The 21,487-nt window shown below is 40.4% G+C and overlaps 1 protein-coding gene across 3 annotated transcripts in view; it reads right to left on the minus strand.

Annotated features, from left to right (window-relative positions):
• Positions 1-21,487, minus strand: part of nek4 (NIMA-related kinase 4) — a 63,529-nt gene that overhangs the window by 21,077 nt on the left and 20,965 nt on the right. For all 3 annotated transcript variants that reach the window (XM_073072719.1, XM_073072717.1, XM_073072718.1), the window contains 7 exons: positions 20,649-20,803; positions 19,487-19,589; positions 18,261-18,677; positions 14,204-14,260; positions 6,317-6,454; positions 4,966-5,032; positions 2,343-2,458 (listed from right to left, as the gene is read on the minus strand). In XM_073072719.1, the coding sequence (XP_072928820.1) occupies positions 2,343-2,458; positions 4,966-5,032; positions 6,317-6,454; positions 14,204-14,260; positions 18,261-18,677; positions 19,487-19,589; positions 20,649-20,803 (1,053 nt within the window). The remainder of the gene's footprint in view (positions 1-2,342; positions 2,459-4,965; positions 5,033-6,316; positions 6,455-14,203; positions 14,261-18,260; positions 18,678-19,486; positions 19,590-20,648; positions 20,804-21,487) is intronic.

The raw sequence follows: 21,487 nt of genomic DNA on the forward strand, positions 1-21,487 counted from the left end.
TTTCATGGCCCCTCCTAGCTTTCCTAATTCCCTTCTTTAGTTCTTTTCTGGATTCTTTATACTCCTTATGTTCTTCTTTCTATCCTGACATATGAAGCTTTACAAACTTTTCCTTTCTCTTCTAAGTTCATCACCTCTCTGGACCTCCAAGGTTCTCTTATTTTTCCATCCCTATCATTCCTTCTAACAGGAACATACCTTTCCTGTACTCTGTGCAATTGATCATTAAACACTTTACACATCTCTGATGTAGACTTGCTAGAGAAAAGGTGTTTCCAATTAAAGTATCCTTAGTTCCTGCCAAATGTCCTCGTAATTTGCCCTGCTCTAATTTTAAACTCTACAAGGACAATACCCATCCTTATCTATAGCTATCCTGAAAGTTAAGGAGTTGTGGTCACTTCTGCCTAACTGCTTACCCACTGAAAGGTCAGTCACCTGGCCAGGCTCATTACCCAACTCTAGGTCCAGAATGGCCCCTCCTCTTGTTGGACTGTAACAATATTGATTTAAGAAACCTTCCTGGATACACTTTAACAAATTCTGCCTCATTTAAACCCCTTACACTAAGAAGGTCCCAGTTTATATTAGGGACATTGAAATCCTATTATTTTTACACATTTCCTTAATCTGATTACATATCTGTTCCTCAGTGTCCCGGTGGCTATTGGGGGATCTGTTGTACAATCCTATCTTTCCTACTTCTGAGTTCCATTAAAATGGACTTGGTGTCTGACCCTTCCATTATGTCTCTCCTGAGTGCAGCTGTGATATTTTCTCTGATTACTAGTGCAACTCCACCCGTTCTTTTAACTCCTCCTCAAACTTTTCTAAAACTTCAAAAACCTGGTACATTAATCACCCACCCATTCTTGTCCCCCACTCAACCAAATTCTAATAATGGGTACAACAGAGTAATTCCATGCGCAGACCCAATGCTCTAAATTCATCACTCTTACCATAATACTCCTAAGCATTAAAATAAACACTCTTCAGACTCTCTGATCCATCACACCAGTTATTCCAATTTTGCTTTTTGGTACTTTCCCTGACATCTACCTTCTGGTCTGCTCCTTCCCTTACTGACCTGGAGCTCTAGTTCCCAGCTCCTGCAAAACTAGTTTAAACTCTCCCAAGTAGCATCAGCAAACATCCCAGCCAGAATATTGGTTTTCCTCTAATTCAAGTGCAACCCATTCCTCTTGTACAAGTCACCCCTTCCCCTGAAAGGTTCCAATGATCTAAAGAAATTCAAACCCTGTCCCCTGCACCATCACCGTAGCCATTCATCTGTGCTGTCATCCCTTTCTTATCTGCATTAGCTCGTGACATGGAGTAATCTGGAGATTACAACTTTGGAGGTCCTTCTCTTCAGCCTCTTTTCTAACTCTATATATTCACTGCATAGGACCTCTTCCCCTTTTCTACCCATTTCATTAGTGCCAATGTTCACCACGACCCCTGGTTGCTCTCCCCTTCCCCTTGAGAATATCCTGCAGCTGCTCTGATACATCATGGACCCTAGCACCCAGGAGGCGACATACCATCCTGTTGTCTCTTTTGCGGCCACAGAATCTCCTGTCTGTCGAGACACCCATTCACTACTGCTCTGCCTGACTTTACTCTTTCCTGCTGAGACTCAGAGCCGGCCACTGTGCCACTGGCCTGGTAGATGCTGCCGTGATCTGATGGATCATATGCCCAACAGTATCCAAAGGGGTATGCTTGTTGCTGAGGAGAATGGCCGCAGGGGAACCCCTGAACTGACTTCTTAATCCCCATACTTCTCCTGGTGCTCACCCATCTACTGAACGAAGCCTGTACTCTGGGTGTGACCAACTCAAGTCTCGTCTATATCTTCAGCCTCCTGAATGATCCTGAGTTCATCCAACTCCAGCTCCAACTCCTTGACCTGATCAGTCAAGCACTGAAATTGTCTGCCCTTCCTGTAAATGTAGTCACCTTACCCTTCTCTATGATGGGCTCTGCTGTTGTCAAAGTTCAGATGTTCTCAGAACCTCCTCCTTCTCTTAGTTGTCCACTACTAGTCATAAATGGATATGGCAGGATTACAGAGCTATAATCTAATCGATTAGCTGTTAAATGTCAACTGCATATGTGATTTGCTATTTAGTATGCTCCATCAGCTTCACCAGATTGGTGCTTTATATTTTGGTATGCCTGATGCTGATACTGGCATGTCTCCTTAAACCAAGTGTGACCCCATGCTTTGATGGCAATGGTAGAGTGATGAATATGCCACATCATGTAGTTAAAATGTCAGCAGTGTACACTTCTGTTGCTACTGCTACTACAATATGTTGTAATGAGCAAAACATTACCTTTCCCTGATGGATAGCTACATCAGATAAGGATTGGATAGCTTTCACGTTTTGGTTCTCTTCACAAGAGTTTGGTTCTAAAGCTCCACAATGTGAGTTTCTTCTTGATGTGGACACTGGCAAGAAAAAATACACCATTAGTGTCAGTGTATTTGATAAATCAGAGTTAATAGAATGTGTTATGCCCGCAGCCCCCTCCTTTGTGAGAATCGCAAGAGCACTAGTGGGTTGGGTCAGTGGACCCAGGAAATGGGAGAGAGACGTGCCGAATGCCTCGTTCCCCGGCGATGCAAAATAACGCAACATTGGCCATTGTCTCTTGGAGACACATTTGTGGATTGGGGACTATGCTACGTGCAAGCCCTCGGGCAAAGTGGGCTGGTTGAGAGAGAGATTGCATCACCCCCAACCTGATTGACATCTACTACCCTGCGAGTCAAGATAAAAGAGGGGCGGTAGAGACGGCCCCTCAGACGCACCAGAAGAAATGCTAGCAATCCCGTAATAGCGGGAAGCCATTTGAAGGAAGCCACGTGTGTTCGGTTCCCTTGCCTGGGGACTGGTGGCTGGTACCACGGAAAACGACTTTGAACTAACAACGGGGAACCAATTCCCCCGACTCAACGGACTGGCCTCATAAAAGACCCGGGCAAGTTTCTTTTCTCAAAAATCTCTCTCTCTCTCCAACAAGTGAAAACCCAGCGGTCCCCAAAGGCTGAAGCCTGCAGGAACTGCGTGACTTTTATACTTCCATCAGACAATACATTATCCCCTAGACAAGCCATAGAGCTATTTCTTATTGATGATTATTACTATACCCGCGCTTTTAGATTGAGTATTGACGACGTATATTATCTGAATGTTTGTATTAATCTTATTTTTGTGCCCCTTTATAAATAAAGACTTTTAAAAATAGTACCATCAGACTTCAACGGACCTCTCTATCTTTGCTGGTAAGTGACCCAGTTACGGGGTATGTAACAAATGTTAATCTGCAAGTGTCAGATGAGAAGGGGTTGATAACTACCATTCAGATCTTTGGAATACTTACTACGGGTAAGGTAACATGGACTATACATTTCTGAAATTTCATCTAGTCCTATGACACTCCAATTCTGATCATTTGACTATCCATTAATTGCTTTATCATTAACCCCACGCCTTTCAACCAAGGAACTGATTCTGGACTTCGGGAAGGGGAAGTTGAAGGAACACACGTCAGTCCGTATCGAGAGATCGGCAGTGGAATGAGTGAGTAGTTTTAAATTTCTGGGCATCAACATCTCTGAAGATCTATCCTGAGTCCAACATATTGTTGAAGTTACAAAGAAGGCAACTCCAGCAGCTATATTTCATTAGGAATGCGAGGAGACTTGGTAAGTCACCAAAGACCTTCGCAAATTTCTACAGATCTACTGTGGAGGGCACTCTAACTGGTTTCATCACCATCCGGTATGCAGGGACCACTGCACATGATTGAGAAAAAGCTGCAGAAAGTTGTAAACTCAGCCAGATCTATCATGGGCAATAGCCTCCCCAGCATTCACTATTTTCAGCAGTATGCCAGATATTTGAAAGTGTCAAGGGGTAGAAGTGAGTGAAGTTGCATTACTAGGGAAAAGGTGCCTGAAAAACTGAAAGGTCTGAAGGTAGATTAATCACCTGGACCAAATGGCCTATACTCTAGGGTCCTGAAAGAGGTGGCTGAAGAGATTGTAGAGGCATTAGTAATCATCTTTCAAGAATCAAGTAAGGAGCCTTGGGATCCAAGGAAACATTGTTTTGTGGATCCAGAACTGGCTTGCCCACAGAGGGCAAAGAGCGGTTGTAAATGGGTCATATTCTGCATGGAGGTCAGTGACCAGTGGTGTGCCTCAGGGATCTGTTCTGGGACCCCTTTTCTTCGTGAATTTTATAAATGACCTGGATGAGGAAGTGGAGGGATGGGTTAGTAAATTTGCTGATGACACAAAGGTTGGGAGTATTGTGGTTAGTGTGGAGGGCTGTCAGAGGTTACTGCCGGACACTGATAAGATGCAAAATTAGGCTGAGAAGTGGCAGATGGAGATTAACGCAGACAAGTGTGAGGTGGTTCATTCTGGTAGGTCAAATATGATGGCAGAATATGGCATTAAGTGTAAGACTCTTGGCAGCGTGAAGGATCAGAGGGATTTTGGGGTTCAAGTCTAAAGGACACCCAAAGCTGCTACACAGGTTGACCCTGTGGTTAAGAAGGCATACTGTGCATTAACCTTCATTAACCATAGGATTGAGTTTAAGAGCCAAGAGGTAATGTTGCAGGTCATGCCCTGACTAATTCTTGATTAGTCAGGGCATGAAGGGATAAGGGGTGAAGAAGGAGATTGGAGCTGAGAGCGAAATGGATCAGCCGTGATGAAATGGTAAAGCATACTCGATGGGGCAAATGGTCTAATTCTGCTCCTATATTCTATGGTCTATTTGTTTTTTCTATATTCTTTGCTCTCTTTTTGCACCTTTATTTAATGTTTATATATTTCTGATTGTAATTTATTTACTATTATGTATTATAATACACTGCCTCAAAACAACAAATTTCACAACATATGCCAGTGATATTAAACTTGATTCTGATTCTAAATACCTGAATAAGGAAACTCCTCTCGAGATTGTTTCAATCTCCTTCGTTCCCTGGCAGATAATGGTCGATCCTAAGGGGTATTAAGAAAATAAAATTTTAAATTGTATTTAAATAACTGTACTTTGTATACTGTTCCTACTGTTTATTAGTCCAATTTTAACATAAAATTTATAAAATGTTAACAGTCAGATAAACATCAAAGTTATATAATTTATGAACATATAGATTTATTTCTCCCAATGGCTTTCAGAATAAAACTAGTGTTTCTCCTTCCTCTTTTTTAAAGATTTGACAATATGAAGTGATAGAACTCAGTTAAATGTAATTCACCCCAAATTTATTTTAAGTGAAATAGTTCTTTTTGACTCTGGAGGCTCCTGAAGTTAAAAGTCTCACTGCAATTACGTGCAGTAGGCTAGCAATGGATAAATCCCTTGTTGTAATCTATACCATTCCCCTCCATTTTTAAAAATAAATAAGTAATCTATCCTAATTCTATCATGAGTCTGACCCAAAAAGAAATATTTTTATCCATGATAGTTCCTTATCTGTCTTTCATAAGTGGTTTAAGTCCAGTTTCCTCACAGAAAATAGAGGTTTCTTCTGGTACTATGTCAGTCATCTAAAGGAGGAATGGCTAAGTTGTCTGGATGTACACAAGATTGGCAGTTCCTATTTTAACTTAAACAACAGTTACATTTTTGAACTGGTTAATTATTTTTACTTGGCTAAATGGAACATCTGTTTACAGATATTACAGGAAAATCAGAAACAGATTAAGGAGCATACTAACATGTGAAGCTCCATTCTCCTCCTTTGAGTTGGCTGCTAATACAAAAGCTGTACAAAACATTTTATCAGAATTGTACTGTTTCTTTTCATGAATTTCAGTTATATTGTATGGAGAAAAAGGCATTTGCCTCAGGCTGGTAGCTTTTCCCTGAAACAGATTAACACAGTGTTAAAGGTTTTATAACCATATGAAATAGGTATTTTAAGAGGCTCCTGGATTGGTACATGGAGCTTAGAAAAATAGAGGGCTATGGGTAACCCTAGGTAATTTCTAAAGTAAATACATGTTCGGCACAGCATTGTGGGCTGAAGGGCCTGTATTGTGTTATAGGTTTTCTATGTTTCTATAAAATATTATTTTAGGTATAAGAAAAATATAGTCTAGGTTATTTTGGTTTGTATATGTTTCTCGTCAGAGTAAAACCTGTTTCCTGAACAACATGTCATCATTTATTCATGAAGAAATGATAAATGTAATAACATAGCTAGAGATGAACACAGACAATTATTTTGAGGTAGACAAATTAAATATTGTCAAATTTACTAATATTTATTCACTAACCTTTTCTGTCTTCTTCAGGAGTTCATTGTTGTTCTGCCTGTACTGCCGTGAAACTGAGGGCTCAGATGAGGAACAATGTGGTGAGAAAGGTATAGGGTTTTCTTCAATTGGTTTTTTGACATTCTCCGAAGAGTCCTCCTAAATTGCAAACAAAATTATGCTGGTACTCAGAAGATGGAAACCAGTTTTTAATAGGGTATAACTGGAACACAGTAAAGATTCAATCAAATTGGCTGTGCTCAGTTTACAAAATCCTGCAATAAAGCCCCGAATAGTGTGACATACAAGCTTACAAGCCACCAGTTTCTGCTGAAGCATCCTCCACAACTATAACAAAAACCTTTCAAATGCTGGAGAATTTCTAGTCTGCTATGGTATGAAAAAATATATTTAGAATTATTCTATTTTGAATAATAGCTTTTGTTATTTCCTACATATATCAAGAAGCAAGTATCTGATAGTTCTGCATTGTGTAAATCTGAATAATCTGTGGTGATAACAAGGCATTTTTTTCTTATACGGTTTTGTTACAATTTGGAAGGCACTGCTTAAGGAGGTGGTGGAGGCAGAGGCACTCACAGAGTTTAAAAAGCATACAGTGGAAGGAAGGTCATTGATGAAGCAGCTGAAGATGGTTAGACCCAGTTCAGGATCTCTTTCATTGATGAGTCCAGTTTTCAAGTCCTGCAGTTTGGGGATCCATCATGGCTGGTCTGGGCGTCGATACGGAAGACTGAAGCACGATAGTCAGTTGAAAGTCTGGAAATCGAAGCCTGACGGCTGAAACCCTAAATGTATGATTCTGAGAGTTCACTGGGGAGGTTGGAGGCTCATTGCCTGTGAGTCCGCTGAAGACCCTCATGGAAGGGAAGAAAGAGCAACATACACAAAATGCTGGAGAAACTCAGCAGGTCAGGCAGCATCTATGGAAAGGAATAAACAGCCAACGTTTTGGGCTGAGACACTTCTTCAGAAGGAAGAGGCATATTTTGTTATTGTTTTTCTGTTGCTTGCTTTGTTTTGTTTTGTTGTGTGTTGTTCTGCTGACATGCCATATTGGTGTCTGAATGTGTAACAACAGCTGACCACAGCACATCCTTAGGTTGTGTTAGTTGTTAACGCAAATGACAAATTACTGTGTATGTTTCAACATTCATGTAAATAAGTGAATCCGAATATGGATCAATAGAATGCCTGCAATGAACAAGATTACCAAAGGATTCAGTTGATCTTGAACCTGAAAATGTCACATTAAAGTACATCATTCACATGAAATGACAATTCCAACATATCAATGCCTACAGGTGCTAATGAACAAATACAAAATAATTCATTGTTTTGCAGTTTTTCTGAGTTCTAATATATCCGCTGGTTATTTATTTATTTATACAGTGCGGAATATGCCCTTTTGGTTCTTTGAGCCCCACTGCCCAACAATCCCCCAATTTAATCTGAGCCTAATCACCAGACTATTTACAAAGACAGGTTAACCTACCAATCAATACGTCTTTGGACTGTGGGAGGAAACAGGAGCACCTGGAGGAAACCCAAGCAGTCATGGGGAGAACATCCCCCTTACAGGCAGCAGGGGGAATTGAAGCCGGGCTGCCTGTTCTGTAAAGTGTTGCCCTACCATGCCACCCCGATTTCTTATTAATGATTTTAAAACGGGTAGCAATCTTAAGCACAAATGAGGTAAAACATAACTAGATGTATTTAAAAAGATAATTCCCATATTTCAAGTTTTTTTACAGCATTTATCTGGCCCACTGTCTGCTCATTAATATGTGATCCGACCCACAGAGGCAAAAAGGTTGCCGACCCCTGTTTTAAAACATCAATATTTCTTATTCATGTTTTTAGAACACCAATCCATTTTGGAGAATATAGAAAGACATACCTTAGGTTAACAAAGATATACACTGTAGAAAAATTCAATAAAATAACCCAAAGTTTAGTCCATGTGTATTTATTAGCATCTAAAGAGTAGGTAATAATATAGAACATAGAACACTGCACAGTACAGCACAGTCCGGGCCCTTTAGCCCTTGATGTTGTGCTGATCTTTTAACCTACTCCAAAATCAATTTAACCCTTCTCTCCCACTCTGCCTGCTATTTTTCTTTCATCCACGTGCCTACGACTCTCTTCAATGTTCCGAATGTATCTGCCTCTACCACAACCCCTGGGCAGAACATTCCACACACTCCCTACTCTCTATGTAAAGAACCTCCCTCTGACAAGCCAATTTTTCTTCCAATTACCTTAAAATTATGTCCTCTCAAATTTCAACCCTGTGAAAAAGGCACTGGCTATCATCTTACACACATCTATCAAGTCACCTCTCAACTTCCTTCGCTCCAGAGCTAGAGAAAAGCCCCAGCTCACTCAATCTTTCTTCATCAACATGCTCTTTAATCCAGGAAGCACTTTTAATAACTCCCTTCAGCATGCTCTCTAAAATTTCCACATCCTTCTTATGAGGCAACCAGAACTGAACACAATACTCCAAGTGTGGTCGAACCAGAGTTTTATAGAGTTGCAACATTAACTAGCAGCTCTTGAACTTAATCCAACACACTATACCCCTTCTTAACCACCCTATCCATTTGAACAACTTTGTGGGATCTACAGAAGTAGACAAGATTGAGGTTTCCTTCTGGCAAACGTGCAGTCTCTGATGAATAAAATCGATGATCTTAGATCTAGGGTGCAGAATCAGAGGGACATTAAGACCATGTGTGTCCTTTGTTTCATGGAATCCTGGTTAACCCCTGCCGTACCGGATGTAGCGATTAAGATCAACGGGTTTAGCATACACCATCAGGATAGATCTATACTGTCTCTCAAAAGCAGAGGTGAAGGAGTATGCCTCATGATCATCTCCTCTTTGTGCACAAATATATTAGTCCTGTCCCAATTCTGCTCATCAGACCTGGAATATCTTGCAATTGAGTGCTGTCCATTTCCTACCATGGGAGATTTCTGTGATGCCTTGTGCAGGAAGGCACAGAGTCGACTGTACTTCCTTAGAAGGTTGGCGTCATTCAATGTCTGTAGTGAGATGCTGAAGATGTTCTATAGGTCAGTTGTGGAGAGCGCCCTCTTCTTTGTGGTGGCGTGTTGGGGAGGAAGCATTAAGAAGAGGGACGCCTCACGTCTTAATAAGCTGGTAAGGAAGGCGGGCTCTGTCGTGGGCAAAGTACTGGAGAGTTTAACATCGGTAGCTGAGCGAAGGGCGCTGAGTAGGCTACGGTCAATTATGGATAACTCTGAACATCCTCTACATAGCACCATCCAGAGACAGAGAAGCAGTTTCAGCGACAGGTTACTATCGATGCAATGCTCCTCAGACAGGATGAAGAGGTCAATACTCCCCAATGCCATTAGGCTTTACAATTCTACCACCAGGACTTAAGAACTTTTTAAAAGCTATTATTAATGCTTTTTGAGATAGTGATTTAGATGCATATCATATTTTTTACTGAGTTAAGTATTGTATGTAATTAGTTTTGCTACAACAAGTGTATGGGACATTGGAAAAAAGTTGAATTTCCCCATGGGGATGAATAAAGTATCTATCTATCTATCTATCTATCTATCATTTTGGTAGCAGTATGCATTCCACCTTAGGCCAATGTCAATCAGGCTTTCAATGAACTGAGCAATGGGATCAACATGCACAAAACAGCGCATCCTAACAACTTCACCAGTCTGAAAAAAATCACTAAACAAATACCATCAACAGATTACTTGCAGTATCAGAGGGAACAACACACTAGAACATTGTTATACCACCATCAAGAATGACTACTGTCCTATTCTATGCCTTGACTTCAGGTAGTCTGATCACCTTGCTGTACTTCTATTCCCTGAGTATAGGCAGAGACTGAAGACTGCAGCACCAGTAGTGAGGACCAAGAAGGTTTGGACAAGGGAAGCACAGGAGTGCCTACAGGACTGTTTTGTATTGGTGGACTGGACTGTATTCAGGGATTCATCTTCTAATCTGGATGAGTATGCTGCAGTTGTTACTGACTTCATTAAAACCTGTGTGGATGAGTGTGTGCCTACAAATTCTTACTGTACATTCCCAAACCAAAAGATATGGATGAACCATGAGTTATATTGTCTACTATGGCATTCAAGGGCAAAAAGACAATCTCGAACGAGGTTAGAGGCGACATCAGATACATGCCAACTCTGGCAGGGTTTGCAAGATATCACTTCCTACAAAGCAAAACCCAATAGCATGAATGGCAGTGATGCTTCACAACCAGGTGAGCTCAACGCCTTCTATGCCCACTTTCAAAGGGAGAATATATCCGCAGCTGTCAAGATCCCTGCTGCACCCGGTGACCCTGTAATCTCCATCTCAGAAGCCAATGTAAGGCCATCTTTAAAGAGGGTGAACCCTTGCAAGCTGGAAGGCCCTGACAGAGTACCTGGTAAGGCTCTGAAAACTTGTGCTAACCAGCTGGCGGGAGTATTCAAGGACATTTAAAACCTCTCACTGCTATGGGTGGAAGTTCCCACTTGCTTCAAAAAGGCAACTATTATACCAGTGCCTAAGAAGAATAATGTGAACTGCCTTAATGATTATTGCCCAGTAGATTAATTCATCTAGAGTGATGAAATGCTTTGAGAGGTTGGTCATGACTCGACTGAAATCCTGCCTCAGCAAGGACCTGGACCCATTGCAATTTGCTTATCGCCACAATAAGTCAACGGCAGATGCAATCTCCATGGCTCTTCACACTGCCTTAGACCACCTGGACGATACAAGTATCTATGTCAGGATGCTGTTCATTGATTATAGTTCAGAATTTAATACCATCATTAGGGTATTAAAACTAACAATCAACACTGTCAATGAAAGGTGTGTGCTTAGCCCACTGCTCTACTCTTTCTATTGTTATGTACCCCGTAACTGGGTTAATAGACCAGCAGAAAAGGAAGAATCCATTGGAGTCTGGTGGTACTGTAACTAAAGGTGTTTATTAGTAAACTACACAATACAGTATCAAAAATGCCAATATACATATAACACAGGTTAGCAATAATAAACATAGAAGTGTAGGAATAATAATCAATAATAAGAAACAAGCTCTATCAATGTCTAAGGGTAAATGAATTGTCATAGAGGAATATAAAGCAGTTCAATTCGTGAGTTCGTGCTGAGGTAGTTGGTTGTTGTGTTGCAATGTTGGAGAGAGAGAGAGAGAGAGAGAGAGAGAGAGAGAGAGAGAGAGAGAGAGAGAGAGAGAGAGAGCAAGAGATTGAGCAGCTGCAGCCAGCAAACCTTCTGTTGTCTTCTTATTCCGTCGTATCATTGTGGTCATTCGGTTATGACCTCTCCGTTCTCAGCTAGACCGTTCTTCCATGGTGGACTCCTCACTCTGGCATGAGTGGACACACACACAAGTCCCCACTGGCTCTGCCGTCACACTGTGAGCTTTATGACCGATCTCCTGATTCGGTCCTCGAAGCCCCCACCTTCCTGTGGGTGCACAACACTCTTTCAGTGTCCACTGGTGCGTCTGAGGGGTGTCTCCCCAGACCTGTCTTTTATCCCCATGGACGGGGTATCCGCCATTCATCAACTCCACATGTCTATGTCCATCAAACTAGGCCACTCCTGCTGTCTCCTCAGGAATGTTAACGAGCAAAAAAACGTCCTTGCAGTGAAAGGTAAATAATCAGTGAAGAGCCAAAATACATACATCAACTGTCTCTCTCTCTCTCTCCCTTTTATATGTAGCAGATGTCTCTACCTCTGTTCTTCATCTCTCTCTCTCTCTCTCTCTCTCTCTCTCTCTCATTAGCAGCATAGTTCCCAAAGGGGGGGGGGGGGGGTTTAACTCTGGACTTCATTTCCATCAGGTCTGTTCAGCACTCATAACACTATACCCATGATTGTCTGGGTATAGCTCAAATACCATCTATAAATTTGCTGATGATACAACTGTTGTTGGTAGAATCTCAGATGGAGACAAGAGGGCATACAGGAATGAGATATACCAACTAGTGGAGTGGTGTCGCAGCAACAACCTTGCACTCAATGTTACTAAGACAAAAGAGCTGATTGTGGACTTCAGGAAGGGTAAGACAAAAGAACACATACCAATCCTCATAGAGGGATCAGAAGTAGAGAGCATGAGCAGTTTCAAGTTTGTGGGTATCAAGATCTCTGAGGATTTAACCTGGTCCCACCATATCAATGCAGTTAAAATGAAGGCAAGACAGCGACTATACTTCATTGGGAGTTTGAAGGGATTTGGTATGTCAACCAATACACTCAAAAACTTCTACAGATGTACAGTGGAAAGCATTCTGACAGGCTGCATCTGGTATTGGGGGGGGGGGGGGGGGCTACTGCACAAGACCGAAAGAAGCTGCAGAGGGTCATAACATAAATATAGTTGACTCCATCTTAGGTACTAGCTTACAAAGTACCCAGGACTGTATTAAGGACCTCCAGCACCCAGGGCATGCCCTTTTCTCATTGTTACATCAACTAGGAGATGCAGAAGCCTGAAGGCATACACTCAGTGATTCAGGAATAGCTTCTTCCCCTCTCCCATCCAATTCTTAAAGGGACACTGAAACCATGAATAATAATATATATTAATTTCCTTTGAAATATATAAAAGCATTTAAAATATATGTTTTTGTATACAAATAACCAATCTAAAACAACTCTTGTATTTAAAACACACTTAGCTGAGGCTCTCTTTAAAATTCTTGCCAACAGATATGAACACAGGACAAGGACCAGCAGGGGTAGAGATCTCTTCAATCATCATAAAACACATTAAGAAAGCATGTGAATGCATATATTTTTAACCACAAGTGGTCAAATTTCTATATACTGTATGCTGTTCACTCAAAGGGGAGAATATATCCTTTGCACCTCCTTGCATCTGGCCCGATGTTTGTGGTGGTGTGGGGCGTCAATGCAAGGCAAAATGGCCTCTTCCATGCTACATTCCACGAGGGATTAAGCATCAGATCACAGCTGGTTGCCAATAATAATATATATTAATTATATATTTTAATGTATTCAATATAGATATACTATAATTGATTTTTATTTATTTTACTCTTCCTTCTATATTATATATTGCATTGAACTGCTGCTAAGTTAACAAATTTCAGGACAGATGCCAGCGATAATAAACCTGATTCTGATCCTATTAACCCTGTACTCTGCCTTCAAGTTTGACCTTCCAAAATGAATCATTTCACACTTTTCCAGATTGACTCTACCTGGACACACAATTATTGATAATGGAGGCTCAATGATTGATTGCATACAAAATAATTCACTGACAGAGGTAAAAGATGAGCCATGTTGATTGGCAGAGCTGGCTTATGGCTGACTGACTGATTCTTGCTTTTATCTCATATGTTCTTTAGGGTTAATATGCTGATTCTCTGAATCTTTGACAAACATTTCTGATACCTTGCTGTTGTAACCCTACTTCTAACTGAAAAAGCGTGGTTGACTTTTTAATATTTTGCTCTATTAATCTTATTTGATCTGAATTACTATATGAAGCAAACATTAAATGACTGGATGACTGGATAATTCTGAATTGATATCCAGTTTTTACATGAATTACAATGCATGTTATTAGTCTGAAAATAACACACTGCAAATTAAACTTTTGGATCACAACATTGCCAAGATTAGAAAGAGACTGGGAGGAAGCTTAAAGAAGCATCATTCACCATGGAGCAATTGACAAAAATCCTGTTTTGCTGTGTATTTTATGCAGCTATATGAAATATCTTCTACCAAAAATCAGTGTATTCAACTAAAAAGGTAGCATACTTCAAATCAGATTCATTTGTATTTAAACGCACAAGTTTCTGAATACTCACTGTTATTTTAATTGCTTCAAACGGCTGTAGAAGTTTTTCTGTAGAATCAAAATTCACCTATAACAGAACGATAAAAATACCATCTAATTATGTCCTACTATACCCTGATAGCCACTATAATCTCAGGTTCTTTGATGTCTTCACAACAACATTGCCATATTCACTTTAATCAAGGTACAGCATTATTCTATTGGAAATCACGTTGCCTGTCCACAAGTACTTTTATTTGTGATGCATCTGGTTATCAGAAATTATTACAGAATGAAATTAGCCAAACATAATCTAGATATTAAGGTGTTTTCCCACTGAAAGTAGCAATAGATTTAATTTTGTATTAAAGAAGTTGCATTCCCCTTAAAATGTTAAACAAGCCCTTCAATTGTGTCTACCCTACCCTTCTGTGGCCACAATCAATGCAAACTTATTTACTTGCAAAAATTATTTGGAGCTTTTTCTATGGGCTGCAATCAGTGGGAGAGGCCGTTTGCAGGTGACACAGCGCGAGGTTTAAAAAGAGCTTGGTGCTTTTCAGCCAGCTGCAAACAGTGCACGAAGTCGTTTGTTTGTGATTCAGCAAGAGGCCTGAAAAGAGCTTGGGTTCTTTTTTGGTGAGCTACAATCAGCATGGAAGCCAATAAAAAGAAAGGAGGTGTAAGCAAAGTGGCCATTGTGTGAGTGGGGCAGTGTTATGTGGTCCAGCTTTTGCTCAAAAGGCTTGGGCAAGCACAAGTGGAGGTTCTAAGTAAGTTTCTGTTAAGTTTTTCCCCCAGTTAGTGCATACCTAGTGCAATGAGAGTGGGTCCGGAGGTAGTGGTATTTTCTTTGTGTGAGATGTGGGAACTCTGAGAGACCTCCAGTTTACCTGAAACTACACCTGCACAAAGTGCAGAGAGCTGCAGCTCCTTAGAGACCACATTAAGGAACTGGAGCCATATGTTGATGATCTTTGGCTCATAAGGAAGTAATAGATAGGAGCTACAGGGAGGAAGACACCCTTAGTTGCAGAAGGCAAGTACCTGAATGACTGTAAGGAGAGCAAAAGGGAATAGGCAGCCAGTGCAGAGTACCCTAGTGGCTGTTCCCTCAATAATAAGTATTGTAGGGGCACGCAAAGCGCTATGAAAGGAACACACGGAGGCAGAGAGAGCTGAACTCGGAATGGCTTTACTGATTCACTGATTACTGAGTCGCGCACTTAAATCACCCCTCCCATGGGTCCCTGCATCCAGCGGGGCAGACATGACATCAGACCGTCCCTGGAAGGTCCGCCCTGAGCAGGCCGCATGTCTGCCTGCAGCTTCCAATGAAAGTGACACCTGAAAGATGGTCAGGTGCCAGGGTCAGGGATGTCTCAGATTGGGTCCACAGCATTCTAAAAGGGGGAGAGTGAACAGCCGGAAGATGTGGTACATGTTGGTACTAACAACATGGGTTGGAAAAAAGAGAAGAGAGAATATAGGGAACTAGGCAGAAGGCTGAAAAGTAGAAGCTCCAGGGTAGTAATCTCTGGATTGCTGCCCATGCCGATGAGGGTAAGGATAGGATGATGTGACAGATGAATGTGTAGCTGAACAATCAGTGCAGGGAACAAGGTTTCAGATACCTTCTGGGGACCAATATCTTTGTGGCAGGTTTGCCAGAGCTGTTGGGGAAGGTTTAAACTAATTTGGCAGGGGGATGGGAAGCAGAGTGATAGAGCTGAGAATAGGGTAGTTGGTATACAACTAGATACAGTGTGTAGTGAGACTGTGAGGAAGGAGAGGCAGATAATAGGGCAAAGAATACAGAAACATACAGTATACTAAATAAAGTCGATGATCTTGTAGTGTAGTTAGAGATATGCAGGTACGATGTTCTGGGCACCTCAGTGGAGTTGTGGTTGAAACATCAATTAGAAGCTTAACATCCAAAGAAACATTTTGCATAGAAAAGACACACAGATAGGCAGAGGGGTAAGTGTGGCTCTGTTGGTAAAAAAAATGAAATCAAATTCTTAGAAAGAGGTGACGTAGAATCGGAAGATGTAGAATCCTCATAGATAGCTAAAGAACTTCAAGGGTAAGAAGACCCTGATGGGAGTTATATACAGACCTCTAAATAGTAGCCAGGATGTGGGCTACAAATTACAACGGGAGATAGAAAAAGGCACGTAAAAAGGGCAATGTTGTGATAACTGTGGGGGATTTCAATATGCAGGTAGATTGGGAAAATCAGGTTGGTGCTGATTTTGGATTCCAAGAAAGAATTTGTTAAATGTCTATGAGACAGCTTTTTAGTGCAGCTTGTGGTTGACCCCGCTAGGGGAACTGCAATTCTGGACTGATGTACAGAGGTATGAGAGAGGAGCTGGCCAAAGTTGATTAGAAGGGGGCACCAGCAGGGATGATGGCAGAACAGCAATGGCTGGTGATTCCAGGGGAAATTCCGAAGGTGCAGGAAAGATACATCCCAAAGATAAAGTATTTGAAAAGGAGGATGAGGCGACCATGGCTGACAAGGGAAATCAAAGACAGCATAAAAGCCAAAAAGGGTGCATATAATATAGCAAAAATTAGTGGAAAGGTAGAGGATTTAAAGAGCTTTTTAAAAACCAACAAAAGGCAACTAAAAATGAGAAAAGATGAAATATCAAGATAAGCTAGACAATAGTATAAAGGTGTTAAGATATATATAAAGAGTAAAAGAAAGACTAGAGTAGACGTTGGACCCCTGGAAAATGATGCTGGAGAGGTCATAATGGGGGACAAAGAAAGGATGGATGAACTGAATAAGTATTTTGTGTCAGTCTTCAATGTGGAAGACACTAGCAGAATGCCAGAAATGGAAGAGTGTTGGGGGTAAAAGTGAGTGTCATTGCTATTACTAAGGAGAAGGTGCTTGGTGAGCCGTTAAGTTTGAAGGCAAATAAGTAACCTGGACCAGATGGACTACACCCCAGGGTTCTAAAAGAGGTAGTGTTGAGAAAGTAGAGAGGCTGCTTAAGGACTTAAACAGATTAGAAGAATGGGCAAAGAAGTGGCAGATGGAATATAGTATAGTGAAGTGCATGGTCATGCACTTTGGCAGGAGGTATAACGGTTTTTTCTGTTTTCTAAATAGGGAGAAAATTCAAAAATCAGAGGTGCAGAAGGACTTGTGAGTCTTTGTGCAGGATACCCTAAAGGTCAACTTGCAAGTAGAGTCAGTGATAAAGAAGGCAAATACAATGTTAGTATTCATTTTGAGAAGACTAGAATATAAAAGCAAGGGCATAATATCAAAGCTTCATAAAGGCACAGGCGGGTCTTCACTTGAAATATGTGAGCAGCTTTGGGCCCCTTATGTAAGAAAGAATGTAGTGAAACTGGAGAGGGTTCAAAGGAGGTTAATGAGAATTTTCTCAGAAATGACAGGGTTAACATGAGAGGAGTGTTTGATGGCTCTGGGCCTTTACTTGTTGGAATTTAGAAAAATGCGGGAGAATCTCATTGAAACCTATCAAAAATTGAAATGCCTGGATAGGGTGGGTGGAGAGAATTTTTCCTATAGTGGAGGAGTCTAAGACCAGAGGGCACAGCCTCAGAATTATGGGGAATCCATTTAAATAGAGATCAGGAGAAATTTCTTTAGGCAGAAAATGGAGAATCTGTGGTATTCAATGCCACAGACAGCTGTGCAGGTCAAGTCATTGGGTATATTTAAAGTGCAGGTCTTTAATTAATCAGTGTCAAAAGTTATTGGAAGAAGGCAGAAGAATGGGGTGGAGAAGGATAACAAATCAGCCACGATGGAATGGTGGTGCAGACTTGGTGGGCGGAATGGCCTAATTCTGCTCCTATGTCTTATGCTCTTCTGGTCAGTGGTTATCTCAAAATCTTTGCTGATTTATCTGGAACATCAACATCTATAATCAACTTTGTTATATAGCATTTAATAAGTACGGCTCCTTTAAAAATACAATTAGCTGCAAAATGTTGATGTCCTACTGCTCATTAATAAAATTGTAAATGCATTTGTATATGCAACTTCATCAACAAAATAAACCAGCAACTTTTCTGTAATATAAACTATTTCTTACCTGCAATTCAGGTGAATGCTCTTCCTTAAAAATAGGCTGAAGCAGTTTAAAGGTATTGTCCTTTCTGTCCAAAAGTTCATCTAAGATCTGGTTACGAGACTTTTCAACTTTCCGTTCCACCATTACACCATTACGTCTTTCAATGTCATCAGCCTGAGCACCGGCAACAAGTACCTTAGATTCTGCATTAACGCAGTTTTTAAAATGTAGTGCAGGTTCATTAAAGATCACTTTGCCAGGATTGGAGTTTCTTCTTTCAAGTCCTACTATATCATCAATGTGTACCTTGCTTATTGTAGCTAGGGAGCCACTGGAGCTATTCAAGGCTTGGTGGGAAATGTTTGAAGAGTTCTCTTCTGGTTGATTGGTGTAGCTGATATAATTTGGTTTTGTTTTCTTTGATTCATTTTCTTCCTTCTGGAACATGAACAAGAAACATAATTCTTTAAGGTTACACAAAGTCCATCACACTTGTTAGGATTAAATTCCATCTGCTAAAACTCTGCTCAACTTTCCATTTGATCTATATTTTCACTTTTTCAGTCCCATGGTCTCAGTAATATGGCAGGAGAAGTTGATGAGTTGCCTTTTAGAGAAGGTGGTCAGTTTTCTTTTTAAATTGCTGGAGTATATGTGGTGAAGGTGCTGTTCGGTATGGAGCTCTTGGACCTTGATTTGTTCTTGTTGTTATAGCAGCAGTATATTACTCAATTTGGTTTTAATTTTGTGTGGAACACCTGTCCGTGTTACTCTAAGTGCTGGAGAAGCATTTTTGTCTCAATCATTCATAGTATATACTGCAATGATGCAAACTTGTACATCCACCAACAGGAAATTCTCAGGGACACTGACTCAATTCCCATTCTGTTAAATTCTATTTGCTCTTTGCTATGCCAAGTTATTTTATTTTTCCCTCAGGATTCCAATGTAGACCAACATTGACAAAGACCTGGTGGTCTGGTACCAGCATATTTTTACTTAGTGAGTGGGAGGGATTAATAAATGACTGCCAAACAGAAAGATGTGATAGTACAACATACCCTTAAAATAAAAATAAGGTATGGAAATAATAGGAAGAAAAAACATATAATCAAATGAATGAAAAATAATTTTGCAGATAACACATAGATTATACAGGACAATTGGCCTAATTACTGAAATATTTAACTGAAAAATACACTAAATCTTCACTAAAGCACCACACAGTACTGACTTAAAATTCTGACCTTTATAAATCTCCGGGAGGGATCCAAGTCCTGCAAAGTAATTCTAGATTCACACTTTGTTAAAATGGGGACAGCTGCCTTCTTACGAGATTTTATAGCTTTCCTACAAAATATATGGAAACAGTTTCAAATAATATCAGTAACAGTTCAATAGTAACAATCATATGCAAACATTTTTGAAGTGAATCGTTAATGGTCCTATACAAGTTCATCCACACCATGACTGCAATAACCCCACTTTATTATCTGACTGATTATTAAATGCTTCCCAAGTTTTAATTTTTGCCACTCCATCTGAAAATTTATTGATGATCATTTTAATGGATCACGTTGACAAAAAGAATTTCTTAACATCAGGATTACTCATCCTCAAAACTCTGGCTAAATATTCCAGGCTAACATTTTCCATTTCCCATTTCAGTTTACTTGGTGACTGTTCTTCATAACTGAAACCAGAGATCAGGCTTTCTCTGGTATATGAATATATTGTGATTAATAGGAATTGACAGTATTCAATCTATGCATAGCATGGTACTAGACGACTATTTTTTTGCAAATTGATATCCTAACTGCAACAACCGAACAGGTGGGGGAACTCAGTACCTGAGCATCATCTGTTGGGTAGGAGGGGATGGCAGATGACATTTCAGGTTGAGTCTCTGCAACAGGACTAAAAGTGGAGAGGAAAGCTGGAACTGAGGCAGAGGCCAGCAGGTGATTGGTGGACCACAGAGTGGTGAAGAATGACAGGTAGAATCAGGTGTTGGAAGCTAAAGGCAGACAAAAAGATCAGATAGAACCACGTGGGGTGGCACGGAAGGCACGATTGGAGAGAACTGCTGGAGTGTTAAGTGGGAACACAAAGGTTACCAGTGTTAGAACAAGTAAGGAAGGTGATAATGGCAGCCATTAGGGGATAGAGGAAGGGATAACATTTTACTATATGGTCACATAATTCACAATTCATTAACTTTGTTTATTGGTACTGCACACTGGTTGAACATCAAGGTTTTGTACTGAGTCTACAAATCATATTAGGAGCATACCGCTGGTTGAATATCTAGACTGAAACAATAACCTTTGCCCCAGGCTTGTTAACTTAATAATGAAAATGTATTTGTGTAATTTATTTCATTTTAAATAATTTATCACATATACATACGCTTTTGTAGCCTCCAGGAACAAGGCAATGTGGCTCCTTATGTATGACTTTCTGAGAATGGCTTTGACATCTGGTCGCTCCTCAGGTCTTCTGCTCAACATGCTACTTATCAACTGGCCCAGCTGCTGACTGTATTCCTTTGGTATTGGTGGTAGCTACACAATAACATGAATAATATAAAGAAATCAGTATCATGCAATTGTTGATATACCACTTAAAATCAAAAATGTTTGGCTGAAAATCTTTCAAGCACCATTGCTCATTTTGTAGATTTATTCATTTTTGTCAAACATGTATTTTCGTCAAAGATTACTTAACTATAATGCAAGTTATGTGATTAAATCGTTAGAGACCCGATATATCCACAAGAAATACTCTTATATAGGTGAGTCACTCACTTTCTTCACAGATCTTTAACAAATAACTTCCAAAGATGCAAAATGACCCAAAGGTTTAAGAGATAGAAGTCAAGGGTTACTACAACAGTTGAATGGCCTGTATACCTGCTCATTAATGCAAATATCAAATCAGCCAATCACATGGCAGCAACTCAATGCATAAAAGCATGCAGACATGGTTGAGGTTCAAATGTTGCTTAGACCAAACATCAGAATGGGGAAGAAATATGATCCAAATGACTCTGACTGTGCCAAACCGGGAGATTTGAGGATCTCAGAGTCTGCTGATTTCCTGAGATTTTCACACATGACAGTCTCTAAAGCTTACAGAGAATGGTGGGAGAAACAAAAACATCCAGTGAGTGGCAGTTCTGTGGACGAAAATGTTTTATTAATGAGATAGGTCGGGAGAGAATAGCCAGACTGCTTCAAGCTGACAGG

This window comes from Hemitrygon akajei, chromosome 19, assembly GCF_048418815.1.
Source record: "Hemitrygon akajei chromosome 19, sHemAka1.3, whole genome shotgun sequence".
Taxonomy (NCBI): Eukaryota; Metazoa; Chordata; class Chondrichthyes; order Myliobatiformes; family Dasyatidae; genus Hemitrygon; species Hemitrygon akajei.